Source organism: Medicago sativa, chromosome 1 (genome assembly GCF_051527215.1).
Source record: "Medicago sativa cultivar Bolivia chromosome 1, Bolivia_mono, whole genome shotgun sequence".
NCBI lineage: Eukaryota > Viridiplantae > Streptophyta > Magnoliopsida > Fabales > Fabaceae > Medicago > Medicago sativa.
The window spans coordinates 72,255,565-72,282,277 of NC_140749.1; the positions used below are offsets into that span (position 1 = coordinate 72,255,565).

A 26,713-nucleotide genomic window follows, 5' to 3' on the forward strand; every position below is an offset into this window, starting at 1 on the left:
CCTCTTCCCGTAACCAAGAGACTCAATCCTAATAGTGTTTCCCAAGGTGAATCAACCTTCAAACCCTAGTTTGTTGCCAAGAGACAAACTCTATACAAACCCTAGTTTGATTTCTAAACCCTTGTTTCAGCCCCCTCTATCTCTCTCAAAATAGTCTGATACAAGGACTATATTTATAGTAAAAGAAACTCCCATAAAATTGTAACAAATCTGGCCCAAAAATACGTTTCTGAAAAATAACAGCACGCGAAATCGGCCACCGATTTTCCAAATCGGCCACCGATTTTTCCCGAACAGAAAGCCTCCCAAAAGGCAGCCAAAATCGGCCACCGATTTTCCAAATCGGCCACCGATTTGTACTTTCAGCAAACATCAATTTTGGCCTCCAAACTCCAATTTTGAGTCACTTTCACAACAATCTCCACCTTGACTCCAAATTAGTGATGATGCCCATTTAACATCAACACCTTGCTGCTCTTTCCCTTGCTTCCCACTACACCAAGTAGCTCCACAAGTTTGCACCTTAATCTCTTCAATCATCGGAATGCCTTCCGCCCCTTTGAAGATCCTTGTGTCCAAACTACTCAAGGAATTTTAGGTAGTTCCACAAGTACACACCTTAACCTCTTCAGCCATCGGAATGTCTTCCGCCTTCTCGAAGATCCTTGTATCCAAACTACACTAGGAATTTCAGGTAGTTCTACAAGACTACACCATACCTCTTCAATACGAGACATCTCCCGCTTCCTTGAAGATCACCTTGCATCCAATCACCCTTGGACTTTTAGGGTAATTCCACAAGCCGTGCTATACATTCTTCAACCTCCGGAATGCCTTCCGTCTTCATGAAGAAAACCCTTGCTCACCACTAGAGCATAGCACCCAAGGTCCTCCATAGTCGTACCACTCCCGGTGTGTTCAACTCCACCTAAAGCTGAGCTTCCAACCTCTCAACTAGCAAATGAGTACATCCCACTATGTCTTCCTTGAACCTCCACCTCAACCGGTAGATCATGAGTATTCTTACCACCGCCTCTCCAGGCTGATGTTGAGTGTTTAACGTCTCTCCAGACGATCACCGCTCCACTAAGCATCAATACCAAGGTGACCAACATCACCTTCATCCTCCAAACAACACCACACCATCAGAGCACCTGCATCCTCAAGACGCACCTTAATGTTCTCCAAATCACCAATGATTTTGTTGAACTCCATAAGTAGCTCCATGACGATCTTTAACTTTACCATCCTGAATAAGTAAAGTTGTTGCTTTAGGAATTGCCGACGAGCCAAAGACTTTGTCATATACAAAGATTCCAACTTTGCCCACATTGATGCCGCGGTTGGTTCCTTTGTTGCTTCTCTCAAAACTTTATCCCCGAGGCACAAGACAATGGCACTCCTGGCCTTGTCCACCATCTCGGTCTTCTCCGCTCGTGTCATGGTGACCGGTAACGAACCTTCACCCTTCAAAGCTTTCTCACACTTTTGCTGTATCAACACCGCTTCCATCTTTACCTTCCATAACCCAAAATCGTTATCTCCGGTAAACTTCTCAATATCCCACTTCGAACCCATGGTACTTGATTATCCTTTGACCTTTGCCCCACGGTGGGCGCCAATTGTTGCGGATTCGATGAGAAAACACACCAATAACAAACTTGATGTGTGGAGCAAGGGATAATTAAGCAACCAATATCAAAGTGAATTGCAATTAAACAAGCAAAAGTAGAAAAAACAGCGAGAGAAAAGCAGAGAGAACACAAAAGAATCTGTTTACCCAGTTCGGTCCAAATTGACCTAGTCTGGGGGAGAGAGCAGCCCTCCGTTCCACTATATGATGAGTAACGTTACAAAAGAGATTTCAATGGGTTACAAGAATAAGTCTCCCGCCTAATTCTACCCAAATCCCAGCCTCTTCCCGTAACCAAGAGACTCAATCCTAATAGTGTTTCCCAAGGTGAATCAACCTTCAAACCCTAGTTTGTTGCCAAGAGACAAACTCTATACAAACCCTAGTTTGATTTCTAAACCCTTGTTTCAGCCCCCTCTATCTCTCTCAAAATAGTCTGATACAAGGACTATATTTATAGTAAAAGAAACTCCCATAAAATTGTAACAAATCTGGCCCAAAAATACGTTTCTGAAAAATAACAGCACGCGAAATCGGCCACCGATTTTCCAAATCGGCCACCGATTTTTCCCGAACAGAAAGCCTCCCAAAAGGCAGCCAAAATCGGCCACCGATTTTCCAAATCGGCCACCGATTTGTACTTTCAGCAAACATCAATTTTGGCCTCCAAACTCCAATTTTGAGTCACTTTCACAACAATTTTGTTAGTGAAATTATGATGAGAAGCAATATTATTCTTATATTCCATGCATTGTTGGTGTTGTTATCCATTGTTGGGTTCAACTCAACAATAGATAATGGAGATACTAAGTGCAAAGAGAGGGAGAGACATGCTCTCCTCAGGTTCAAACAAGGCCTTCAAGACGAGTACGGTATGTTGTCTACATGGAATGATAGTCCAAATGCAGATTGCTGCAAATGGAAAGGAGTTCAATGCAACAACCAAACTGGTTATATTCGAAGTCTTGATTTGCGTGGTTCAAAAACACGCTATTTGAGAGGCAAAATCAATCCTTCAATAACGAAACTGAAACATCTTACACATTTAAACCTTGGTTTTTTGAATACTAGTGGTCAAATCCCAAAATTTATTGGCTCCTTCAGCAACTTACGATACATTGATCTCTCAAATAGTGGTTATGATGGGAAGATTCCTTCTCAACTTAGGAATCTCTCATCATTGCAACACCTTGATCTCAGCGGGAATAAACTCATTGGAGCAATCCCATATGATTTTGGCACTATGATGCACTCACTTGTGAATCTCTATCTGCATGACAATAGTTTAGAAGGTAAGATCCCTAAATCCATTGGGAACATATGTACCTTGCAGAAATTTTGGGCTGATGATAACCGCTTAGGCGGAGATATTTCATACTTTATAGTCCATAATAACTATTCGCATTGCATTGGAAATGTATCCTCGTTGTGGGAACTATCCTTATCAAATAATCAAATTACTGGTATGTTACCGAATCTTTCAATCTTATCATCTTTGACAACGTTGTATCTTGATGGAAATAAATTATTTGGAGAAATACCCACAACCATCGGATCAATTACGGAGTTAAAGTATTTGGACTTGAGCACAAACGCTTTTGAAGGTGTCATCTCTGAATCTCATTTCACTAACCTATCCAAATTGGAAGACCTATATTTGGAAGATAACTTTCTGACTGTGAAGGTTAGTTATGATTGGGTTCCTCCCTTTAAATTAATAAATTTGAATTTAGCATCTTGTAATCTAAATTCTAGATTTCCTACTTGGCTTCAAACACAAAATTCCTTATCCTATCTTTTCCTTTCAAATGTCGGTAATCTAGCTCCAATACCTACTTGGTTTTGGAGAAAATTGCAAACACTAGCTTACTTAGACATTTCAAACAACAATCTCACTGGCAAGATTCCTAATTTGGAACTCAATCTTACCAATCATCCAATAATAAGTTTGGGTTCAAATCAACTTGAAGGTCCTATTCCTTCTTTTTTATTGAAGGCAACGGCAGTACAACTTTTTGAAAATAATTTTTCAGACTTAGTTTCCTTTCTATGCAACAAAAATAAGCCTCACACTTTGGTATTGTTGGACTTGTCATACAATGAATTAAATGGTGAGTTGCCCGATTGTTGGAATAATTTAACATCATTACAGTATCTTGACCTGAGCAATAACAACTTGTTTGGAAAGATTCCCTTCTCAATGGGTGCCCTTTCTGATTTGGAGGCTTTGAGTTTAGCAAATAATAATTTGAGGGGAGAACTTCCTTCCTCCTTGAAGAATTGCTCAAACTTGGCTTTGTTGGATCTTGGAGAAAATATGTTTCATGGTCCATTACCTTTATGGATTGGAGACAATTTTCACCAATTAATAATCTTAAGCCTTCGGTTCAATAAATTCAATGGAAGTCTGCCTTCAAATCTCTGTTCTTTGAGAAAACTTCATGTCTTAGATTTGTCACTTAATAGCTTATCAGGAGGAATCCCGACTTGTGTAAAGAATCTTACTTCAATGGCTCATGAGTTCGTTATTTCAACTACATCATTTCTACCTATGATTTCACTCAACAATGAGTCTTTTATTTTACCCTATGATTTCGACCTATTCTTGATGTGGAAAGGGGTAGACCAACTTTACAAAAATTCTTATAAGCTTTTAAAATCAATTGATCTCTCAAGCAACCATCTTACAGGCGAAATACCAGTTGAAATGGAGTACTTATTTGGTTTGATTTCCTTAAATTTATCGAGGAACAATCTCAGTGGGGAAATCATTCCAAACATAGGAAACTTTAAGTCACTTGAATTTCTTGATCTCTCAAGAAATCATCTTTCAGGAAGAATTCCTTCCAGTTTAGCCCATATTGATCGTCTCACTTGGTTGGACTTGTCAAACAATCAGCTCTATGGGAAAATTCCAATTGGAACGCAACTGCAGACATTTAACGCTTCAAGTTTTGAAGAAAATTCTAATCTCTGTGGAGAACCACTTGATATAAAGTGTCCAGGTGAAGAGCCAGCAAAACATCAAGCGCAAACAACTGATGCAGGAGATGACAATTTAATATTTTTGGAAGCATTATACATGAGCATGGGGATAGGATTCTTCATTGGCTTCGTTGGCTTGGTAGGCTCAATATTGTTACTACCATCTTGGAGAGAAACTTACTCCAGATTCTTGAACGCATTGATATTGAAAATCTTCAAGTGGTGGAAGCAGTAAATGTATACCTTGCTAGTTGCTCTAAGTTGGATGAATATGATGGGCAGGTACCTATGTTCTTTCTTGCTTTTTTTATTTTGTTTTTGTTTATGGTTTTAACCGAAACATGAATATCTTTAGTTTTGGGATACATGCTTTACTACTACCAACTGTTGATATATATCATCATATATGTATAAAAAAAATAAAACGATTAGTTGCAAAGTTTAGTTAATCTATATATTTCACTTGCCTTGATTAAATTCTAAGGTACTTACTTGATTTATTTCATCATGACTCGTTTGCCCTCATATGCAATTTATGCCATAGAAATTGCAATGCTTTGATATTGTTTCCAATAACTAAAATTAATTTTTTTTTTTTTTACAGGATCTCCTATTGGTACTGTACGGGATGAGTACATCTTTTGCTGTTTTAGAATAATGTAGTGTTGGTGTGTTCAGTTTGGCTAAGGGTAGTATGAATGCCTATTCTTGTTGTGTACTAAATAAAATGAATGTCATTTTGTTGAAACTTTCCTTTAATAAAGTTTGATTGTGTTTTCTTAAGCTTTCTTGTATGGAAATGTAATCGTTTATATGTTATCAAGTTTTTTTGGACAGTTGAAAACTAGTTCATCTATTATAATATTGACACCTCACATATTTATGTGCTACATCATTCCCTATGCAGCACTCTTTACAATTCTCTAGCATTCATCCTCAATCTATATTTCTCAATTTTGTAAAACCATTTTTGCTCTGTTCAATGCTTGGCAAAATTTGTCTCACCATTAACACCAAAGAGGCTAGGATTTTTTTTTTTTTTTAGAACTTAGAGCTAGAGCATGTCAACACATTCCAAAGGTACATATTTCTAATTTTGAAGACTACATTTATACTTGAGAAAGAAGTTAGACATTTGCAAATTTCATTCATTATATCAAACTTCCGTCACACCTTTGATATCCTCTAAATCATTTAGTACCTCAAGTCCTCAAATTATATAAACAAATGTTTGATTATATCTACAAATTTGATATGATTGTCAAACATAACCCTCTGATCATGATGCATCGATTCAACACGAGAGGATCCAAATCCATCTCGCGCATAACTCAACCATGATAAAATATTAACTAAATTAAAAATAATGTAATTTTTTGTAGCTTTGTTATAGTAAAAACCATTGATCATCAACATTTTATTCCTTCACAACAAATATAGTAATTTTCATAATTATTTAATATTTAATCTATGGAGCTGTCTCACACTGCTGATGCTACTGTCACGTTTTGCTTCTGTTGCTGAGTCGTTTTGTTGCGGAATTGGCATTGTCAGCGTGCAGCAAGTCACTGCTGCAAATGTTCGCGTACCAGGCTGGTTGATACGTTTCTCACAATTCTTCCATACTTTCTCATTCAGTCATCGCCAAATACACCAAAATTGCACCACAAAGTCTTGATGTTTTTCTTGGCTAAACGACACTAGCAACTTTAATAAGACATCATTAAAACCACTTGTGTCCTGCATAATATTTCCCAGCAAATCCCACATACCAACTTCTCTCCAAATTTCTTTGGCATGATGACATCCAAGGAAATTGTGCCATTTTGTTTCATCAAAAAAGTCACAAAAAGGACAGCTACTTGTACAAGGCACATTCCTTCGAGCCAAATCAGCTCTACTTGGAAGACATCCTCTTACAATTCTCTACATAAGAAGTTTTACCTTTTGGAGCATTTTTAGTTTCCACTAAGGCATTCACTTCCCTTCTTTCTAAGCTCTAGTTGGAGGACAAATACTTGAACAGGCCCTCGAAACAATGGGTCGGACCACACTTCCACCTTCCTTATACGCCGCTAGCCTAGCTCCCAATTTTCACTATGAATTTATTATATAGGGAAAAAATAATCAATTATACACTAATTAAAAATATGAATAAACCTTATTGTATTTAGTTTTCTCGCTATAATTAAAATCTGTTGCCTTTGCAATGTTAGCAGACCATACTATTTGAAGTTCCTTATTAATAAAGTTGGGGTAAGTACCTAAGTGATTATACCAAAATCATAGATACATAATCAAAATTCTAGCCACGTAGATTCATATTAACAAATATGATAAAATACAGATAATATTACATATAATGCACAAAGCAGGCTGGATGAACTTGATTTCTCTGCCTCTTTGTGCATCAAAGTTCTACAGACTATTACATACAATAATCTATTTAAGTATTGTATACTCTAAAAGTAGCCCTCAAAGTTTGTATTGTACTCTAGAGTTCTCTAGCTTCCTTGACGTTGAAGCAAAAAGCTCTTCCCTACAACAAAACAATCATCAGCCTAAGAATTTTTTGTCATCATCATCGTCCTTTCGGGTTAACAATTTGAGAGAAAATGGCAGCAGAATTCTCAGTTGAGTCATGATGACTAAGGTCATGCTCACTTCCAAGGCTAAGGTTTTTGTAATGTGCTGCCATTTCATTATTGTGTGCCAAGTTCACCTCTTCAAATTCACTCTCATTTAAATGTGACGTGTTCTTATGAGTTGAACCATCGGGATTTTCTTGAAGGTTGAGAGCAAATTCAAGATTCCACAACAGATCATTCATGGAGGGACGATCAAGTCCATGATCAGACAGACACTTCTCAGCTGTATCAGCAAACTTGTTCAAACTTTCAGGGTTGATCTTTCCTTTAAGATTTGGATCAATTATATCCTCCAATTTTCCTTTCCTTTTGTTTAGCAAAGCCCAATCTGCAAGGCTAACTTGTTCCTTTGGAAGGCTAGGATTTAAAGCCGGCCTTGAACACAATGCCTCGAATAGAACAACCCCGAATGAGTAAACATCAGACTTTTCGGTCAGTTGTTGTCTTCTAAAATATTCAGGATCCAAATATCCAAAACTACCTTTTACCACTGTACTAACATGACCCTGGTTCATATTTGGACCGGTTTTCGACAATCCAAAATCTGAAACCTTTGCAACAAAATTTTCATCTAGAAGAATGTTCGTTGTTTTGACATCTCTATGAATTATAGTGTACTTTGCACCTGTGTGAAGGTAATGAAGACCTCTTGCAGCACCAATGCAAATCTCCAATCTTTGCTTCCATGATAAAGTATCTATTGGTTTGTTTCCTTTGTATAGATGCTCCCTCATGGTTCCATGAGCCATGTAATCATAAACCAAACACATTTCATCATCTTCCTCACAAAAACCTATCAAAGACACTAAATGTTTGTGTCTAAGCTTTGAAAGCATCTCAATTTCAGTTTGAAATTCATTCACTCCTTGTTCTGATTGTGGATTTGATCTCTTAATAGCCACTTTAACACCATTATCAATAACACCCTTGTAAACCTTTCCAAACCCTCCTACACCAATAACATTGGACTCATCAAAATTCTTGGTTGCTTGCTTCATCTCTTGTAAAGAGAAATATCGACATAGTCCTTGAGCCATGGCTAAGTTTGCACCACTGCCCATAGTACTCTTCCCTGATCCTGTTGATTTCGTTCCGGCTGTGTGAGAATTTCCATAGAGAGGCAACCAACTTGATGTGGTGTTTGTGTATGAACCTGTTATCAGATACAAAATTAGTTAGTTAATTACACTAAATAGTTGTTATTCTCGTTGGCTATATAAATCTTATATACTCTTTAACGTAATTCACATTTCATATTCTCTCATTAGCATTATAATTCTCATTTTACTTTTTTCCTACTTTTTTCTTATCAACGACTTCTATCAAGAATAACATTACCTGGTGCTCTCTTCTTCCTGTGATGAACAGCAACACATATAGCAGCAACAATTGCAAAACCTGCAGCACCACCGGCAGCACCACCAATAACAAAACTCTTATTATGACCATTTTTTTTGTTTTGAAAAGTTTTTTCCTGATTGTCATGTTCAATCATCATATCAGAAGGTTGAGGATTTGGTCCAGACAAATCAGTATCATTGAGTTTGAATATCTCAACACCATTGAGTATAGCATCATAATATTCCGGCTTTGAATCGGGTGATGGATGCAATGCAAGCCAAAGTTGATCATCACCTGCCTGATCTTGAACATAAATCACATAATCCTTATAAGTAGGCACTCCTTTACCGCCTGTCCAACCAATGACATCCGCCCCAGCCTGCGCCGTTTGATTGTTGACAAAGATATTGAAAACAATCTCATTAACTTTAGAATAAAAGTAATCACAAAAATGCAACCTTGTTAAGTACATCGAATTCGGATCAACTTGAAACATCCATGTGAGATTGTATCCCATGTTGACATCTTTATTATTTCCCATTGATCTTGATGTTGAATAAACATCATGAGGAGCAATGTATTGAGGCATAGTTTGATAATCAATTTTAACATCCTTAGCAGCTTGATTCGTAATACCGGTGGAAGCACCATAAAGATAAGGCGTATCATCGTACCATGATCGACTCAAACCAGAATCTTGAACCGGAGATATAAATTGCCCACCAACATTTAATCTAAACATTGTTTGAAAATGCAAATTTTTAGCATCCATGGTTTGATCATCATAACCGACCAACGAAGGTGAATCGAACAACAAATCCGGCATTTGAATAAGTTGAATACCATTAACAAAAGCAAAAGCACCATTGTGTTTATCAGAAGGCTTAAAAGTAAGATTAAGAACATTTGAATTCAAAGGTGCAAGTGAATATTCTTTATCAAGATAAGCTTGTGATAAGGCTTGACATGTAATCGACGAGCTAAAATTGTTGAGAAGTGTAACACCATTTGCCGTTACAGAAAAATACGAATCCGATGGGTTTAAATTGTTGTAAACAGAAGGATAAAAATGGAGTCTTAGCCAATAACGTTTATTCGGTAGAATAGGGAATTTGTAGGTTGATTCTGATGTGAAAATACGTGCTGACATGTATGGAATTTCTGATAAAAGAGAAGGGTCTTGAAACGATGCTTTTGATGTTATTGAATTTCCTCCTGAAAGGTATTTGTTGTCTGGATTCCATTGTCTTCCATCTGAATCTTTGCCACCATTGTCACCTAAACCACATCCTAATAATAAAGATTCATCTTTGTTGGTTTGTGCATTCAACAAAATAGGTATATACATTATAAGGAAGAGACATAAACTCTTCTGCATTCTCATTTTTTGATCAATTCAATGAAATGCAAAGAAATATGCATGTAATATAATACTTGGGCGTACAGGAAAAAAATATGAAGGCTTTTTGGGTGTTCTTGGTGACAAGTTGTGAGAGAATAAGAAAGGAATAATAATTTCCTGTACGCCAAAAAAACAGAAAATTGGTTATTAGTTTTGTGTTTGTTTTGCTGTGTTGACATGAATGTAGAAATTACCTACCTGGATTGGTGGAACATGTTCCAAACCAGGCAAGAACAAAAATTAAGGTGAAGTTTTTATTGTTATTATTTTTTTAGTTTGTTCTAGGGGCAGTTACTATGGTTTTTTGGTTTGCTCTTTTTCGTTCTAAATTATTATTAATTATTTTGGCAGTTTTTTTTATTTTATTTTTGTTGTTTCATGAACGTTAAGTTTACATGGTTGAGAAGCAGTGATAGGGAGTGAGGATCGTAATTGAATGGAATGAGTTAGATTTGTTACAAGTTGGAAGGGAAGAAACTTATCTATTTTTAGTATTCAGTTTCCATAGAATTTATGGAATATGTTTTTGTTTTTTTTAGGTTTTTATCAAGGAATGTTTTTGTTTAATTTACACATTATATTTTTTTTATGACAACAATTTGCTCACATTATCAAGGAATGTTTTTTTTAGCAACATTCACCTTAAGGTGTATTTAACAACTTTTTAGTTATATCTTTGCTAAAACACACCTTAATAAAAACTAGTGGGTGTATCCTAGCAAACCCCATATATATATATATATATATATACACACACACACACCGTTAACTTATTCTCACCTAAATAACAACTTATACCTATCTGCTTTTTGACAAAAAAACCTCATTTTTCACTATTTTCGACTAATATCAACAAAAGATTAGGTTTTCACTATTTTGGACTAATATCAGCAAAAGATTAATTTTGTAATAAATTCGGTTATAAAATTAAGTCATAGACATCCGGCCTCAAACACATACCTACTAAATCACAAAATTGTTGCAGACATGTGGTAACTCTTCGTGCAATATTACAATTAGATTTTGTGACGCATATTTTTTTTTTGTTACAATTGGTTTTTTTTTTTGGTAGTGATTACAATTGGGTTTTGTTTTGAGTGTTGTTGTTAGTTAAAATACCAAAAAATGCTTGTTAAACACTACTTTCATGCTTAGCAAACCGCCTTTGCTTTTCCTTCGTGGAGAGGTAACTGCCTTGTGTTTAGCAAATCGAATTTGTCTCCAATCTTCTAGAACTCTGTTTTTAGGCTTGCTTTCACTTTGTCCATGCATGTTTAGCAAGTTGCGATTCACAGGTTCTCGACTTCGATGCCAGAGCATGTTTTGCCCAAATTTTCCTGTATTTAATATTTTAAGGTTTTTTAACGTTTAACCATGATCCTCATTGTCTCAAATCATTTTCAACTCATATAACCGCAACCTTAGTACTTTATAGACTTGTAGGGATATCAATAGAGGTATAAATAACCATTAGGAGTTTCTAAGATTCCAGTGATTAGTATTGGTTAAGATAGGAATACTAGTACAATTAATGACTAGTGTATTCTGTGAATAAACTAATGCGAAATTTGTATATGATCGATGAATGTGCTAAGATGTAATTAGTGATGTGCATCCCAAATATTATATATATAATTAATGATAGGAATGATAAGTATAATTGATAGTTATATGAATGTTAGCAAGGGTGATTAATAAGGAATACTTGTATCTTGAGGTGTATTATTGATAACAACTAAAATTAAAGATAACAAGGTTACTATGAGTAATCAAGCATCTAGGAAAATAATATAAGATTACTAAAACTGACAACCATGGGCTAGACATGTAACATTAGAGAAAGGGGTAACCTTATGTAGAGTTTATTGTACAGACACGTAGGCGGAAGGCCACTTACAAATTTTTTAGCATGCTTAGGAGATGCTGCATACGCAAGAATGAACGAACACACACAAATGAACAAATCTTGAATAAGAATGGTTAAACATTGGAGAGCAAATTTGAGTAACCTTAGAATGATAGTATAAAATTTATAAACATAATACTTACTTTAATGAGTTTTATATTATGATTTTTCGAGGACATGTTTATGTTTTATCCCTCTTTGTCTTTGGGAGCTCACTAAGATAGCATGTCTTATCCCATGTTGTTGTTTCTTTTTTAGGTATCGAAACACATTATGGGTCCGTTTGGATTGGCTTTTGCAAAGCCAAAAACAATTCTATACAGTTCCAAAAGCAATTATACAATATTCCAATATGTTTGGTTTGGCTTTTCAGAATTGCTTTTATCCTCCAATAGCAATTCTCCATGAAGCTACAAATCCTAGCTTCTAGCTTTTCTAGAATCAATTCTCCAATAAATTTTATATTTTATTATTACAACCTATTATTTTCCTTTATTGCCCTTTATCAATTCTCCTTCTTTATCAATTTTCCTTTAGCTATGTCTATTTTAATAATTATAAATTCAAAAGCAATTTTGATCAAAATCATCCAAACAACATTCTGTTTGTTTAATCAATTCTACATAATTGTATCCAAACATAAATCAATTCTCTCAGAATCAATTCTGTCAGAATCAATTCTATCATAATCAATTCTGTCAGAATCAATTATATTCAAAGCTGAACCAAACACACACTAAATTAAGGATTGAGGTTTAAAAGTAATATTCATTTGTTCAATGTGTCGGGTTAAAAACGTTAGACCAAAATGGATCAAAAACAATAGCCTTTAAATTTTGATAATAACAAAGTATTTGCGAATAATTGGATATGCTGATGTTTGTTTAAGTGTGCAAGAAAATACATGCAGTTGATCGTTTGTGGTCAATGTTCTAGACTATAGAAGTCAACTTTTTGGACTATGAAAGACAAGCACTATGAGTTCAACACAAGTCAACGCTATGTGGACTCATATCATAATTTGTGCTAAGATATAAAGACAAAGCTATGTGGGCTCAAGATTCTATGATCAGAAAAGAAGTCAACGCACTTTGTTCAATCATCTGGACCAGTGATCTTCACCACCAAAGGCGTTACTCTCATACTTCAATGACGCGACAACTCTTTCTACAAATAAGGAAAGCAGGCATTGACTTGCGTACATAAGGAAAGACATTGAAGTGCATTCAAATGTGAAATTAAATGCAATGATTTGTCAATTGTAATCAATCAAAGACTACAAAAAACAATCGAGTATTGTAAGACAAGGATCTTCCAACACTTACGATATTCAAGTTTTCCTATAAGTAGGAACAAATTCTGCCTTGTCGAGAAACAGTCATTGAATTGTACAATGCTCAATAAATTTACTACTATATGAGTTTATGTATACATTCAAAGTATTCAATTGTAATCTTGTATTTCCTCTAGTTTGAGGTTAGAAAGTACTCCCTCCGGTCCTTATTATAAGAAAAAGTTAATTTTTTAGGTTCATTGTGTAAGTAATGTATCTAGTCTATATTTATAACAAGATACATTAATTATTCTATGAACTAAAAAAATCAATTGTTTCTTATAATTAGGACCGGAGGGAGTACTCTAGTTTGAGGCAAAGGAAATCTAGGACCAAGTATCTTAATCATGTGGTGATGTGCCATGAGACGACTTCAATTTTTTAGACACTAATAAAGTATTTTTGCAAGAAATATTTAGGGTTTGGAAATCTTTTGACATAAAGAAAACGACTAAAACACTTTGTAGGTTTAAAAGTAAGGATTCAAAATTGGGAACAAGAGTTTAGTCTTGCACCCATTGTTACCAGATGTTACCAGGAACGGTGTTTATACACACACAAAAAAAAAATTACACACAAATGAAAAACAAACAAACAACAAGATGCGCCGCTAAATATTTTTGGAACTAAATTAGGACATAGATGAACATCCTTTTCTAATCAAAAGGATTTTTTTAACTATATTATACCTAAAAAATATTATAATAATAATTATTATAATGATTCTCTTAAAAAAAAAATACTATCATTATCATGATCATCATTATTTGTTGTTAATATTAATGAAAATTTGATCGAACCTCAAACGTGGAAGCCATGTCATGAAATTGATCCACGTGAGTCGTGGTAAGCACCGGATTTCTGTAAGCCACATCATTAAGGATGCAAACTTGAATATTTTTTATAAAGAATATTTTAAATTAAAAACAAAAATGTATTATACCCTTACAATAAAATAAAAATTGAACCCAAAAAAAATCATAAAATTTGAAATTACTAAGATCCTATTCTGTTATAAATCCTAACTAACACGCTTGATTCCATTTTCATATGAGCTCAATAGGCGTAAATGGTAATTAATTAGTATTAAATAGTACTCCTACTAAATATGGACGGTTCATTGGTTCTTTTTTCGTTTTCAAACAAATAGCAGTTATATCAGTTAGTGACAGATTGGTACTTAGAAAGCAAGCAATATAGTGACAAATCTAAATTTTACACTCTGTTAAAAACAAAACAATATCAGGTAATAATGACACATAAGAAGCAACTAAATCAGCTACAAAACCCTATTGTTGTTGTTATTGTTTTTTCTTTTATTATTATACAAAGAAAAGATTTTACCCGAATGTAGTTGCACCCATCAATCAAGCACAACACAACATAGTACATACATAGATAGCACTACTAAATATTGCTCCTAAAATTTTGGTGCTGACGGTTACAAACGTATGGTAGAATATACAACACCAACCATAAAACCCTCCATTAATAGAACACATCAAATACTCCTTTTTTCTTATTCCTTTCATTTTCCTTCCTTCCATTTTTTCCTATTCCACTTACCACCACTTCAACGGCGCGGCGAGGCAACGCAAGACAGCCCCCGCTTGCTTGCTGCCTCAGCCATCATCAACATTCTCATAAAATTAAAAATAACACTTTCAATCTTTTGTTAAAAATATACAATAATTATTTGTAGCTATGAACAAAGAAGAGAAAAAGTGTGACAAAATGTCATTATCTTCATCTTCTTCTCCGCTACCAAGCGAATCGGAGGAGGAGTTGCAGCACATGCCATTGGCGCCGGTGGCGTGGAACAATAGGAAGAGGCTATCGAAGCAGCTATCGATGTGCGAGAAGCCAAGAGATATGGCTTGGGAGAGAAGGAGGAGACAAGAAATAAGGAGGAGTATTGTTCAAGATTGTGTTTGTGATGATATAACTGATGATGATTTGCATGAACTTAAAGGTTGCATTGAACTTGGGTTTGGATTCAATGAAGAAGATGGTCAGAGATTGTGTAATACATTGCCTGCTCTTGATCTTTATTTTGCTGTTAATAGAGGTTTGTCACCAAGCCCTGTTTCTACACCTCAAAGTCGTGCTTCATCTCTTGGGGCTCGTTCTTCTTCCTTTGGAAGTCCTAGAAGTGATGCTGACTCGTGGAAGATTTGTAGCCCAGGTTACTTTCTTTGCATTTTTGTTAACAATTATTTTTTCGCCTTAATCCTCTAGTTCTCACGGGAATAAGACCGCGATAATTCAGAATTTGGTCGGGAGTTCTTACCGATAATATATATACATATATTTTAACCATCTTCTTTCTGCATGCTCAATGTGTTTATGTTATACATTATTGGCAAAAAAGAGATGTGTTATTTGAATAACCATTTTTGGTGACAACTTTTTGGACAATCATAAATTTACAAAGGAAAGTAGGTATTGACACGAAAACCAAAACAATAGATGTAGAAAGTAAAAACATAATAAGAGTATGAGAAAGAAAGTTGCCGCATAAGTTGTCAAAAAATATAGTACAAATATCTTTTCTCATACACCATATTACCTTGTTTTTGCATGAATTGGTACGAAAAAGAACCGCCAACCGGTGCGTACGAATTGGTTCGCGGTTCTCATAGGAGAGCAACGAATAATGTGACTATGCCACAAAATATGCCAAACTTTTCTAAAAACTGTTGTACAAATGAATAGATTAAATGCATGTATAGTTTTGCTGATGGGGTTTGCACCTTTGTGCAATGCAGGGGATGACCCTGAATTGGTGAAGACCAAGTTAAGACATTGGGCTCAAGCTGTTGCATGTTCCGTGATGCAGTCTTCTGGAAGTGGAAGTTGAGCTGTTTTCCACAAAGGGATTGATGTTGTTTCGAAAGATGCACATACAAAGAAAGAGGGATGAGAAAAACAAGAAGAATGAACAAGGAAGAAGAAGAAGAAGAAGAGGGGCTCGGTTTAAAATTCACTAACTCAGATTATTGGGGATTTTTTTGGCTCCAACTTAGGTTAGAGGATAACGGTCTAACCAAATTAACCCCTCATTTTATTTACCTTTTCTCTTCATATAGATTTAAATTTCAAACTGTCACTTCATATAGAAATTTTTGAGCTGTGAAATATTGTTAGCATGTATTATGGCCTAATTTCCTTACCATGTGGAAGATTAAACTTGAAGGTAATGTAATACTGATATGTGAGTAGATAAGTTTGGTCTTTTCTTTAGCTTAGAACATACCCTTTGACTTGGAATGACTTGGTTATAAATGATACAGACAAGTGTAATATTTGCAAATATGCGTTCCATCCTGTTTCCATCTTTCCTCAATCCAATGTTTTTTTTTTAATTCATTTTTCCCTTTTTTTCCTCAACAATGTTTTAAAAACCAAGGTAAAAAAAAAGGCAAATTAACAGTTCTTCTGATACTGTTGCAATCAAATTCACAATCATAGGGGCATTCACGGTGAGAAATTAAAAAGTTGATTGGGATGTCAATTACTAACTAATCACGCACTTTTTTTTTTTGAGCGAAACTAATCACGCACTTAGCAAATAAAAAACCTAATCATGCAGATGATTTAGGGGGTTTGTTTAAAAGAAAGACGAAAATTGTTCCGTTATTTTATTATTGAGTATAAATGAGCCTATTTACTAAAGTCATGAATGCACAAGCTAGAAACGTTAAAATACCACTAACCACCCATTATCTCCCTCTTAAACCATCTTCAATGTTGTATAACTATGTATTTCAGCGAATGGATCCTCTCCTACTGTAATGTCTACAGCAGTCTCTCCTGCACTGTTTTGAGTTGTTAGATTGATCTATTGGCTGAGAATCTAAAAGAGGAAAATAATAAAATAAATACTGACTTGAGAGAGAGAGAGAGAGAGAGTTCTCTTTACCTTCACCGCTCTGACCACAATTGCATACCTCCTCCACTGTTATCAAGTTTGAGTAAAACACAATGCCACACCTTGTTTTTGTGATATTGTGCAAATTTTATGCAAAGCAATTTTCTAAAATTAATCATGCAATTACATATTACTGGAATTTTTAACTCCAAAACACAAGTGCCTCCATTGGAGTTTCAGATCACATGTTCGGACCTCCTTCATTTAGAAAAGAATGCAGTTGGCGCTGCAAAGTCTGTCACCGTCGCTGATGGCTGCTTTGTTCACGGTGTTTGTCTCATTTTTTAGATTTGTAAGCTTGTGTTTTTCATTTATTGCCCTTTTAATCTATCCACCGTTGGATGTATCCAACGAGTAAGAGAAGTGCAGGAGAGACTGTTGGAGAGAAATAAGCTGGAGAGGATCCAGACATTATGCACGAAACCTTTACCAAAAACTAGACCTTGCACCCGTGCTGCCGCACGGGTCATATTGATGGCAAACAAAATATTCAATTACACTGTTAATTCATAATCTATTTGTGCAAATACAATGTTAAAAATAATACTCCCTCCGGTCCTATTTATAAGAGAAATTTGGGTCAACAAAAATGAATGTATCTGGTTAAAAATTCAGTCTAGATACATGAACTTTTGTTGACTCAACTTTCTCTTATAAATAGGACTAGAGGGAGTAATACAACTTAAAAAAAGGGAACAAATCATGCTGGTACATTACGAAAAATTACCTTGTAAACAACATTGTATTTAGGATGATTTAAATGATTCAAAAATTCGCCGCAATCTAAAATATGAGAACCATCTCCACCATATACTAACAAATACAGGTGTTTCATTTGTTGAAACTAACATTAAATATATCGTCGGTTGGTTAGTGATGACAAATGGATACGGCGTGAAAACTTATTTTTTGGTTACTGCACTGATAGTGTGGATAATGAATGGTGATAGTGAACAGAGAAGTGAGAGAGAGGGAGATGGAACAATGAAACAAAATGGTGTATTGAAGTTGAAAAAAAAGAGATGACATAGATAAAGTAACGTTTTTGGAAAATGAAAAAGAAATTAAAGTGGGGGACACAAAGGTAATTGTGAGATTTGAATTAGGTTTAGGGTTTTCATATTAGTGAGTACAAATAAATAAATTGTTATTCACTACATATCAGTTATTATGCTTGGAGTGGTGACAATTTTCAAGGATTCATCAGATGAGTGAATTATAAAGGGGGAGTCAGTTAGGTAAAACCACCCACTACACATTAGTTATCCTTGGAACGTTACCTATTTTCAATGACTTATGAGATTATGGAAAACAGAACACGAAGGGCAACAACAAAGACACCTATTTATAAAGTGAGAATTTGAAAGTTATCATGAAAAACCACCCACGATGCTTGGAGTCGTGGCTATTTTCAAGGATTTATCTAAACCCACTACACATCAGTCATGGTTGGAGTGACTATTTTCAAGGGTTTTCAAGCAACAACATTGTACGTGTTCAGGGTCAAGACTATATTTTCAAGGATTTATGAAAGACCACTACACATCAGTCATGCTTGGCGTGGCTATTTTCTAGGAACAACATTTGCACGTGTGTTCAGGCTGAAAAAAACTACCTAAGCAGTGTTTAAGGATACAATAACAAAAATACGTTGAGGTGGCAATTTTCCCTATTTTTTAGGACTAAATCACTATTAGAAATTATAACCATTGCCAATCCTAACCTATATCAGAAAACGTGAAGACTGTATATTTGAAAATTCAAGGATTGAGAAACAATCTTAATTGAATTGAAAAATCATAAAATCCCCAAATTTTGAAACCCTAATCACTATCCAGAAAATCAAAATGAATAAAATAATAAAATAACATTGATATCAAAATTAGTTTGGTGATCATACCAATAATAAGTTATCATGGACGAAATATGCATCAGAACCATATTTTTGCGGAGAAATCGAAGGAAAAGGTGGAAGAAAGGGATGGAAATGGCGGATTTCTGGGTTGAGATAGCATGAATAAGGGGAGAACATGACTTCAGAACCGTATAACGTTAAAGTCGGGAAGGAGAGGAAAAGAGATTAATTGCCTTTTAAAATGTCTGTTTGGTATAAGATATGCATTAGTGGAAGCGATATTATAACGCTAAAATAGCTACTGGTCAAGTGGTCAAAGTGCTTGGATGCTTGGATGGAGGCAATGGGTTGCGAGTTCAACTCCCTGCGGAGACATTTCAGAAAGATTAACTCCCTGCGGAGACATTTCAGAAAGATAAAATTATTTTAGGCATGCATTGTGAACCTTCGTATTATATATTAAGATATCATAATGCATATATTAGGCATGCATTGTGAACCTTCGTATTATATATTAAGATATCATAATACATACACATTTAAATTAGCAACGATTAAACTATCATTTTACGAAACATGAAAATGTTCTCTCGAATCGTCCAACACTAATCATATTGCTCCACCCGTCAAGTTGTTCGGGTACGGTTGATGAAAGTGTTATTGTGATTTGTCCATGTAGATATATATATTCTTCCAATATTCTCAAATTTCATTGCAAACAAACACTTGACAAAATTTAATGAACACTTTACAATTTCAAAGTTTAAATCCAAAACTACAGAAATAAAATCAAATAAACAACATTAATATTTTTTTTCCTAAAAGAAAACAATAATATTTTTTTAAATCAAAGTATTATTTGCAAACAACAACGAAAATGAATCTAAGATAACATAGATCCATTTAAAATACCAATATCTCTTAACAAATATTTTTTCATATACATAGGAGGGTGTATATAGAAATTTTTGTGTTACATGGGATATATATAGCAAATCTCAATAAAAGGGCCAAAAACATTAACAGATTTCAGCCCATTCCTTTATCATGTCAAAGTTTGGGCTTTTTCAGAGAAGTTTTCTATATATACCCCCAAAATCCAAATATTTCTATATACACCCCCTATCTTAAAAAAAAATTGGGGCCCTATGCCGTCGCACTCGCAGCCTATGCCCTAGGGCCGGCCCTGTGTTTAGAATTGAACTTTAAACCAAATGATTAACAACAATCGACTCAAATGTTCAATAATAAATCTCTTCTCTTAATAATAAATAAAAAAAAAAAAAAATCCGTAGTTGAGAGTCTACATATTTTGCCGGGAAAATGTGGCAAGCCAAACCAAAAACACCAGAGAGAGAGACAAAGTAAAGGAAAAAAACACATGCATCCCGTTTCTCTCTCAAATTCCCAAATCTAATTCGATTCGCATCTCTAACAAAACCCTAAAATTAAACATGCACACATTTCACTGATTTCAGATCCACCACTCCCAAATGCCGACCACCACAACCACCGCCACCTACGGCGCCATCCCATCCCCCTCCCCTTCCACCGCCACCTGGCAACCACCAACCTCCACTCCCATCCCCACACCCCGTTCATGGCGCGAATTCTTCTCCCTCTCCTCCCTCTCCCGTCCCTACTCCTACGACGACGCAATGCTCCGTCTCCGTCGAAACCTAACCTACTTTCAATTCAACTACACCACCACAATCCTCCTCATCGTTTTCCTCAGCCTTCTTTGGCACCCAGTTTCCATGATCGTTTTCTTGATCCTTCTCGTCGCGTGGTTCTTTCTGTACTTCTCGCGAGATGGTCCTCTTATTGTTTTTAATCGAACGTTGGATGATCGAATTGTGATATGTGGTTTGGGAGTTGTGAGTGTTGTTGGGCTTGTTGCTACTCATGTTGGGGTTAATGTTTTGGTGGCTTTGATTGTTGGTGTTGTTGTTGTGGGTTTGCATGGTTCTTTTAGGGTTATTGAGGATTTGTATGTTGATGAGGAAAGTGGGTTGCTTTCTGTTGTTGGAGGAACCCAAGTTGCTCCTACAAGAACAAATTACACTCGAATTTGATGAAGAAAAAAAAGTGTTTTTTTTTTCTTTCGGTTTCACGGTTAGTATCGTTTTTCCTGCTTTGAATGTTTTGAAGTATTGCAATGTCAAGTGATCAAGTTAATGATTTAGTTAAGAAGGGAAAATGGAATTCAAAGCTGAGTTGGTCACTGCAATGATGAATTGACCCATTTGTTAGTTTTTTGGGTATTCAGTGGCTCTTACTTTTGTTTTGAACAATATCACTTTGTTTATCCTGTGCGGATAAACTTGTAACAATGTTCATGTAACAAATGAATTGATCGCATTGAATTGGAATTAGTTCTGTTTTTGTCAATCTCTGTTGGATAGATTTGAGAATTTTGCAAGGAAGAGGATTTTTTAATGTAGTAATAGATGGTGCCATTGTCGGTCTGATTTTCTTGTTCAAATGTTCAACATTTTCTGTTCCCAGTTCCATTTTTGCATTTGATTTGTTGCGTTTGCGGACTTTTCTTTTTTGTGCACTGCTAATTGCAATTGTGAATGCTTCTGTTTTTGTAAATTTAGTCAAGACCAAATTTGGTTCTTCACAATTTCCTTGCGGCCCAATTCACTCCCCGACAAAAGAATGGTACCTAAATTAGTTCCATACATTTTTGTAAGGGGCCCAATTCAGATCCTAACTCATTGTAACAGAGGGACTAATTTATCCCTTGTATGAAAATGTCATGAACTAATTTGGTGTTATTGTTTGTCAGGACTGAATTGGGCCACAAGGAAATTGTGAAGGACCAAAATGGGTCTTCAGTCTTGTTAATTTGTTTTTAACCCTATGCTGGTCATAGTATTTTTGATCAATTACTCTTCCTTGAAATGATTATGTAATACTGATTGTATTTTACAACTGTGCAGTGTCTTATACCTGTTCATTTCCTCAAATCTGGTACAGGGTCCCTTGCACGTATACACTCGAATTTGATGAAGAAAGTGTTCAGTTTTTTTGCTTTGCCTTGTCAAATTGATGATTTGGTTAAGAAGGGAAAGTAGACTTTAAAGCTGAGTTGGTCACAGCAGCGGTGAATTGGCCAAGCGTGTTGATTTTTCTTTTGGGTATTCAGTGGCTTGTGTCTTCAAAAGTTGAAGCTGCTGATGTCATGAGAATGTAACAATGTTCATGTAGCAATGACTAGATCGCATTGAATCAGAATTAGGTGTGATTTTGTCAATGTTGGATAGATTTGAGAATTTTTAGAGGAAGAGGATCTGTTAATGTAGTAGTAATAGATGGTGGGTCTGTTTTACTTGTTCAACATTTTCTGTTACTGGTTCCATTTTTACATATGATTTGACGAGTTCTCTGATTTTGCTGCACAACCTCATTTTACTTACTATTAATCTTAGTTAATAAATCACAATTGTGAATGTTTCTACTTTTGTTAGTTTGTTGTTTTCCCTGTGCTGGTCAATGGTCATAGTATTTTTTGATCATTTGTCCTACCTTGAAGTAGCTATGCCATACTGTTTGTACATTATGGTATTTTAGAATTTCAACTATGTAGTCTTATACTACCTGTTAATTTCATCAAATCTGGTACAGGGGACCTTGAAAGTATGTAACTTAAATTGGTTTGCCTTTTTTTTTTTTTTATTACATAGCTATTTAATTATTATTTTTCTCTAGCAACTTTATTGGGGGTATTTCTCTAGATTCATCATTGTTGGATGTTGTTTCGCTGGTAAAGATTAAAGACCGGACCTGAAAAGGAGAATTTCGGGAACACAGCCTCTCAGAATATTATAATGAAGCTTATTTAGATGCTATTCAAAATATGGGTAGCAATGATTATTAGCGGATTTGTGCGTGTAGATGCAATGATGAATGCAACATGTCTCCCTAGAATTGGAAATGTTGCCTTGTTTACTCTGGTTTCTTCATGTTTTATTTTATTTTAGAGAGGATCAATGTAATTATGGTTATGGTGGTATGGGAAGATCATTTCTGTTTTCATTTTTTGTTTGTTTGTGATTTTCATATACGATATAATGATTTTATGCTACTTTGAATATTGCACTTGATTTTCGGTTGTTTTGGATGGAGCTAAGTCAAATTGCTGCTCTAATGTGCGTGCATTTTCTCTTAAATGAGATGCATGAGGGTATTTTCATACTGTAGACACCGGCTTGTCAGTTTTTATGTCCAAACATGCCTGTCATGATGAACACTCAATGAAAGTCTCTGTGTCCTTCGCTTATGCTCTTGCTAGGTGTCCGTATTGTCTTTAGAGTAAGATATATTATCCATCTGCATATTATTGTCCTCGAATATGGTGGTTTTCTCATGAAGTTGTTGAAGGTTGCAACTTGGCAGTTGATTAGAGATATAAATTGATACAATAAATATGCATTTTTGAAAGTTTCACAACTTGAATGCATATTTATGTTAAAATCATGTTTTTGCTGGAAAATATATACTCTTGACTTGTACACAAGGATATCTTCACATATAGCTAGCTTCATCCATGTGAAACTGCAGGAACTAAAACTTACTACTAACCAAAGTATCTAATGCACAGTTAATTCATGTAGTGACTATTTTTCATCAAGTATGACATGACATGAAATGAAAATGAAGAAATTGATGGACATGGACATGGTTTTTCTTCGTCTGTTTTTTGGGTCATTAAAGATGGGTTCATCAAACTTTACCCACATAACTGATTCTTAAAAGCCGCACATGATTTCCAAAATACACTTATGGATTGGAAAGAAAATTAGTGTTTTTGTCCATAAATACACAAAATGTTAAATGTTGCCTCAATCCATACGTTAAGCCAACGGATAAGAAAATAAACCAAATGTAAAAATTGAGGTAAGAAAAGTTAACAAATTTCGTTAAAATTCCTTGCAACTTTATCAGAGTTTATACGAGTTTATCATACTTTACCAAGTTCACTACAAACTTAGTTGAGTAAACACTATTTCATTTTAGTTTACTCGAAAGTGATACTTAGACTCGCGGTTCTTTAAACAAACTTAAATCACAGTTTTAACAACCTTAGTTGAGTACAAACATAACTAACATTTAACCACTAAATAACTAACTAAACTTAAACTAGTATATATAAGGCTTAATTACACCACAGGTCCTTTAAGTTTGACGTTTGTAACATGTAGGTCCTTTAAGTTTGTTTTGTAACAGATAGGTCCTTTAAGTTTGATGTTTGTAACATATAGGTCCTTTAAGTTTGTTTTGTAACAGATATGTCCTTTAACTCTGTAACAGTGTGCAACTAAGTCCTTCTGCTAACTCACCGTAAAAAAAACGCTGACGTGACTGTGAAGTCTGTCAATTTAATCTCCTTTACTACACCCAGTTTTTTTTGAAGAATCAGGAGAAGATAACCGAAGGAAAGAAGACAACAGTTCTACCACACGAAATCTAATTGTTGGACTTTATAAGTTCTTGTCCAAGATTACCAAGTACATTGCAAAGGCAATAACTGAGATGATGAAACCGATGATAAATATACTCAACTCTCTATATAAGAAATTGTTATCATCTATCCTACGTTCTTCCCCTGCAATAATGCTGGTATTACACTTGGAAGCCATTGATTTGACGAATTCAAGCTTTGGTATGAATAAAAATGGAGTCAGGGTTTGAGAATTGGGGAAATGTAAGGGTAAAGGAGACGAAATTGACAGACTTCACAGCCACGTCAGCGTTTTTTTTACGGTGAGTTAACAGAATGACTTAGTTGCACACTGTTACAAAGTTAAAGGACCTATCTGTTACAAAACAAACTTAAAGGACCTGTATGTTACAAACGTCAAACTTAAAGGACCTATCTGTTACAAAACAAACTTAAAGGACCTATATGTTACAAACGTCAAACTTAAAGGACCTGTGGTGTAATTAAGCCTATATATAAAGTCCAAACATAAACTTCTGTTTAAAGCTTATTCATACTCTGAGAAAATGAAATCTTGTCTAAATATGATTTCTCCTGCCATGAGCAATAGGGTGTCATAGGCTTCTTCTCTTCTTATCTTCATTTCTAACATCAAAGTTTCATGCCACAAGGCGTGAAAAGCTGAGAACAGGCACATGCATGACAAGAGGGAAGGGGTGAAATTGTTGATATGGGGGCTCAAGTTAGAGCTTTCCATCCTTACGATGGTGATGTTGGGTTCTCACAACGTGGTCATAGGATTTTTGTTGGAAATCTGAAGATTAGCATGTTTAATGGTGTTTGTTATGCGATTCAGGAGTGTAAATTGTTGCAAATAATTTTATTTGTTCTTTCATGGTGGCTCTCTTTGAGCACATGGTAGTACAACAAGGTTTCATACTAAGTCCCACATCGGAGAGAATTGCTGAGACAGTGAGGGAAGGAGACTATAAAATAAAACGGTATGGCATTGGATTACATACTTACCTGGATGGGGTCAATGGGTGATCAAGAAGGCCCATGGCCTAGGCAAGTGACCTCCATTGCACTTAGGAGGGGTGCTAGCCTAAGGTCTACCCAAGTGGTGGAGCCTACATCATAATTTGTTGCTGCGGGGGCCTGCGTTCGCGCGGCCCCTTTCAATACTAGTATAAATTTTTTAATTAATAATTAACTTTGTTAATTAGTAAGGGTAAAGAGTTAGTTTTGGTGGTAAACTTTGTTTTATTAGTTGATTGAAGGGTGGGAGAGTGATATTGTTATTTTAGTTGACCCATGAAATTTATCAACCAAATCAAAGATCGCATTAAAAAAGTTTATACCTTAATATCCAGAAATATTCATCTTCATTGTCTCAATCAACCAAACTAATTGATTCTAACAGTTTTCGATCTCAACTCAAATCTTCATCATCTTTCATCAATTAAGACTAAAATTGAGTTCAATGACAATAAATCTCCAAATGAAAAGTTGATTTCATCAAAGCAAAAGAGTTTCCAAAATTAAATCTTAAAACATTAATCTTCCTCCATTCAAAACACAAACAGATCTGAAATATCAGGTTTTTTTTTATATGATTTGAGTTTCTTACTAAATCTCTTCCAATTGAATCTTTGTTTCTATATTTTCAACGTCTCAACCTTAATTTGTAGCTTTATACTCCTCTAATTGAACTTGGCGAGAGGTAGCCCATTACTTTTGTAACCAAGTTGTCTCATGTTTCTATTATGTCTACCATTAAATCCATATCTGCACCATCTTCCTCATCTCCGTCACCACCGAGCAATTGAAAAACGTGTAGAATTTGGGACAAATTGAGACAGAAAAGCAATTGAGTTTTTTTTTTTTTTGAAGAAGAAGCAATTGAAATTATATGCCTCCATCTTACAATTTCGGGGTTTTGTTATTACCCAAAGAATGAAATCTAAGTTTTTTTTTTGGATAAAAATTTAGGTTTCTAGGATTCGTATGAAGATATAAATTTTATTGAAGAAGATTTAAGTTGTCTGAGTTTTTTTTCAATGAATTTTCCGGGTTTATGGAATTTTATGTAAAAAAGAATGATATTGCAAACATGTACTCCTTCTGTCCCTATATGTAAGCACCCTTTACCTCTAATAAAAGGTGGTAATAAAAGGATGCTTACATATAGGGACGGAGGGAGTATAAACATAAAGGATTAAACTGAAAG

The 26,713-nt window shown here is 35.1% G+C and overlaps 4 protein-coding genes and 1 non-coding gene across 6 annotated transcripts; 4 read left to right on the forward strand and 1 right to left on the reverse strand.

The window, feature by feature from the left end:
- The first annotated feature begins 2,337 nt into the window (after window positions 1–2,337).
- On the forward strand, window positions 2,338–5,506 carry LOC146957098 (receptor-like protein EIX2). The gene is made up of 2 exons (XM_085734060.1): window positions 2,338–4,900; window positions 5,223–5,506. Exon 1 carries the CDS (start codon window positions 2,349–2,351, stop codon window positions 4,851–4,853), a length of 2,505 nt encoding a protein of 834 aa, XP_085590186.1. The 5' UTR covers window positions 2,338–2,348; the 3' UTR covers window positions 4,854–4,900; window positions 5,223–5,506.
- Window positions 5,507–6,908: 1,402 nt separating this feature from the next.
- Window positions 6,909–10,362, reverse strand: LOC146957099 (receptor-like protein kinase ANXUR1). Its single transcript, XM_085734051.1, has 2 exons — window positions 8,605–10,362; window positions 6,909–8,419 (listed from the first exon to the last, which is right to left on the reverse strand). The coding sequence occupies exons 1-2, from the start codon at window positions 9,989–9,991 to the stop codon at window positions 7,200–7,202; spliced, it is 2,607 nt and encodes an 868-aa protein (XP_085590177.1). The 5' UTR covers window positions 9,992–10,362; the 3' UTR covers window positions 6,909–7,199.
- A 4,426-nt stretch (window positions 10,363–14,788) lies between these two features.
- Window positions 14,789–16,561, forward strand: LOC146957100 (1-phosphatidylinositol-4,5-bisphosphate phosphodiesterase epsilon-1, putative (DUF1685)). Its single transcript, XM_085734069.1, has 2 exons — window positions 14,789–15,433; window positions 16,017–16,561. Exons 1-2 carry the CDS (start codon window positions 14,953–14,955, stop codon window positions 16,106–16,108), a joined length of 573 nt encoding a protein of 190 aa, XP_085590195.1. The 5' UTR covers window positions 14,789–14,952; the 3' UTR covers window positions 16,109–16,561.
- Window positions 16,562–20,353: 3,792 nt separating this feature from the next.
- LOC146957101 (PRA1 family protein E-like) lies at window positions 20,354–22,175 on the forward strand. 2 transcript variants are annotated; one of them, XM_085734074.1, is made up of 2 exons: window positions 20,354–21,149; window positions 21,983–22,175. In XM_085734074.1, the coding sequence occupies exon 1, from the start codon at window positions 20,528–20,530 to the stop codon at window positions 21,107–21,109; it is 582 nt and encodes a 193-aa protein (XP_085590200.1). In that variant the 5' UTR covers window positions 20,354–20,527; the 3' UTR covers window positions 21,110–21,149; window positions 21,983–22,175. The 2 variants fall into 2 exon arrangements, with proteins under 2 accessions (XP_085590200.1, XP_085590206.1); XM_085734080.1 differs by having other exon boundaries at window positions 22,020–22,175.
- A 3,326-nt stretch (window positions 22,176–25,501) lies between these two features.
- Window positions 25,502–25,662, forward strand: LOC146957102 (U1 spliceosomal RNA). The gene has a single exon (XR_015025133.1). It is a non-coding gene; the product is annotated as a U1 spliceosomal RNA (small nuclear RNA).
- The last annotated feature ends 1,051 nt before the right edge of the window (window positions 25,663–26,713 follow it).

Excerpts from the sequence above, each read along its gene's own strand:
- LOC146957101 (XM_085734074.1), top strand. The coding sequence starts at position 20,528 with ATGCCGACCACCACAACCACCGCCACCTACGGCGCCATCCCATCCCCC.
- LOC146957100 (XM_085734069.1), top strand. The coding sequence starts at position 14,953 with ATGAACAAAGAAGAGAAAAAGTGTGACAAAATGTCATTATCTTCATCT. Across the intron at positions 15,434-16,016 it reads GTGGAAGATTTGTAGCCCAG|GGGATGACCCTGAATTGGTG; the intron begins GTTACTTTCTTT and ends TGTGCAATGCAG.
- LOC146957098 (XM_085734060.1), top strand. The coding sequence starts at position 2,349 with ATGATGAGAAGCAATATTATTCTTATATTCCATGCATTGTTGGTGTTG.
- LOC146957099 (XM_085734051.1), bottom strand. The coding sequence starts at position 9,991 with ATGAGAATGCAGAAGAGTTTATGTCTCTTCCTTATAATGTATATACCT. Across the intron at positions 8,420-8,604 it reads CAGGAAGAAGAGAGCACCAG|GTTCATACACAAACACCACA; the intron begins GTAATGTTATTC and ends ATCTGATAACAG.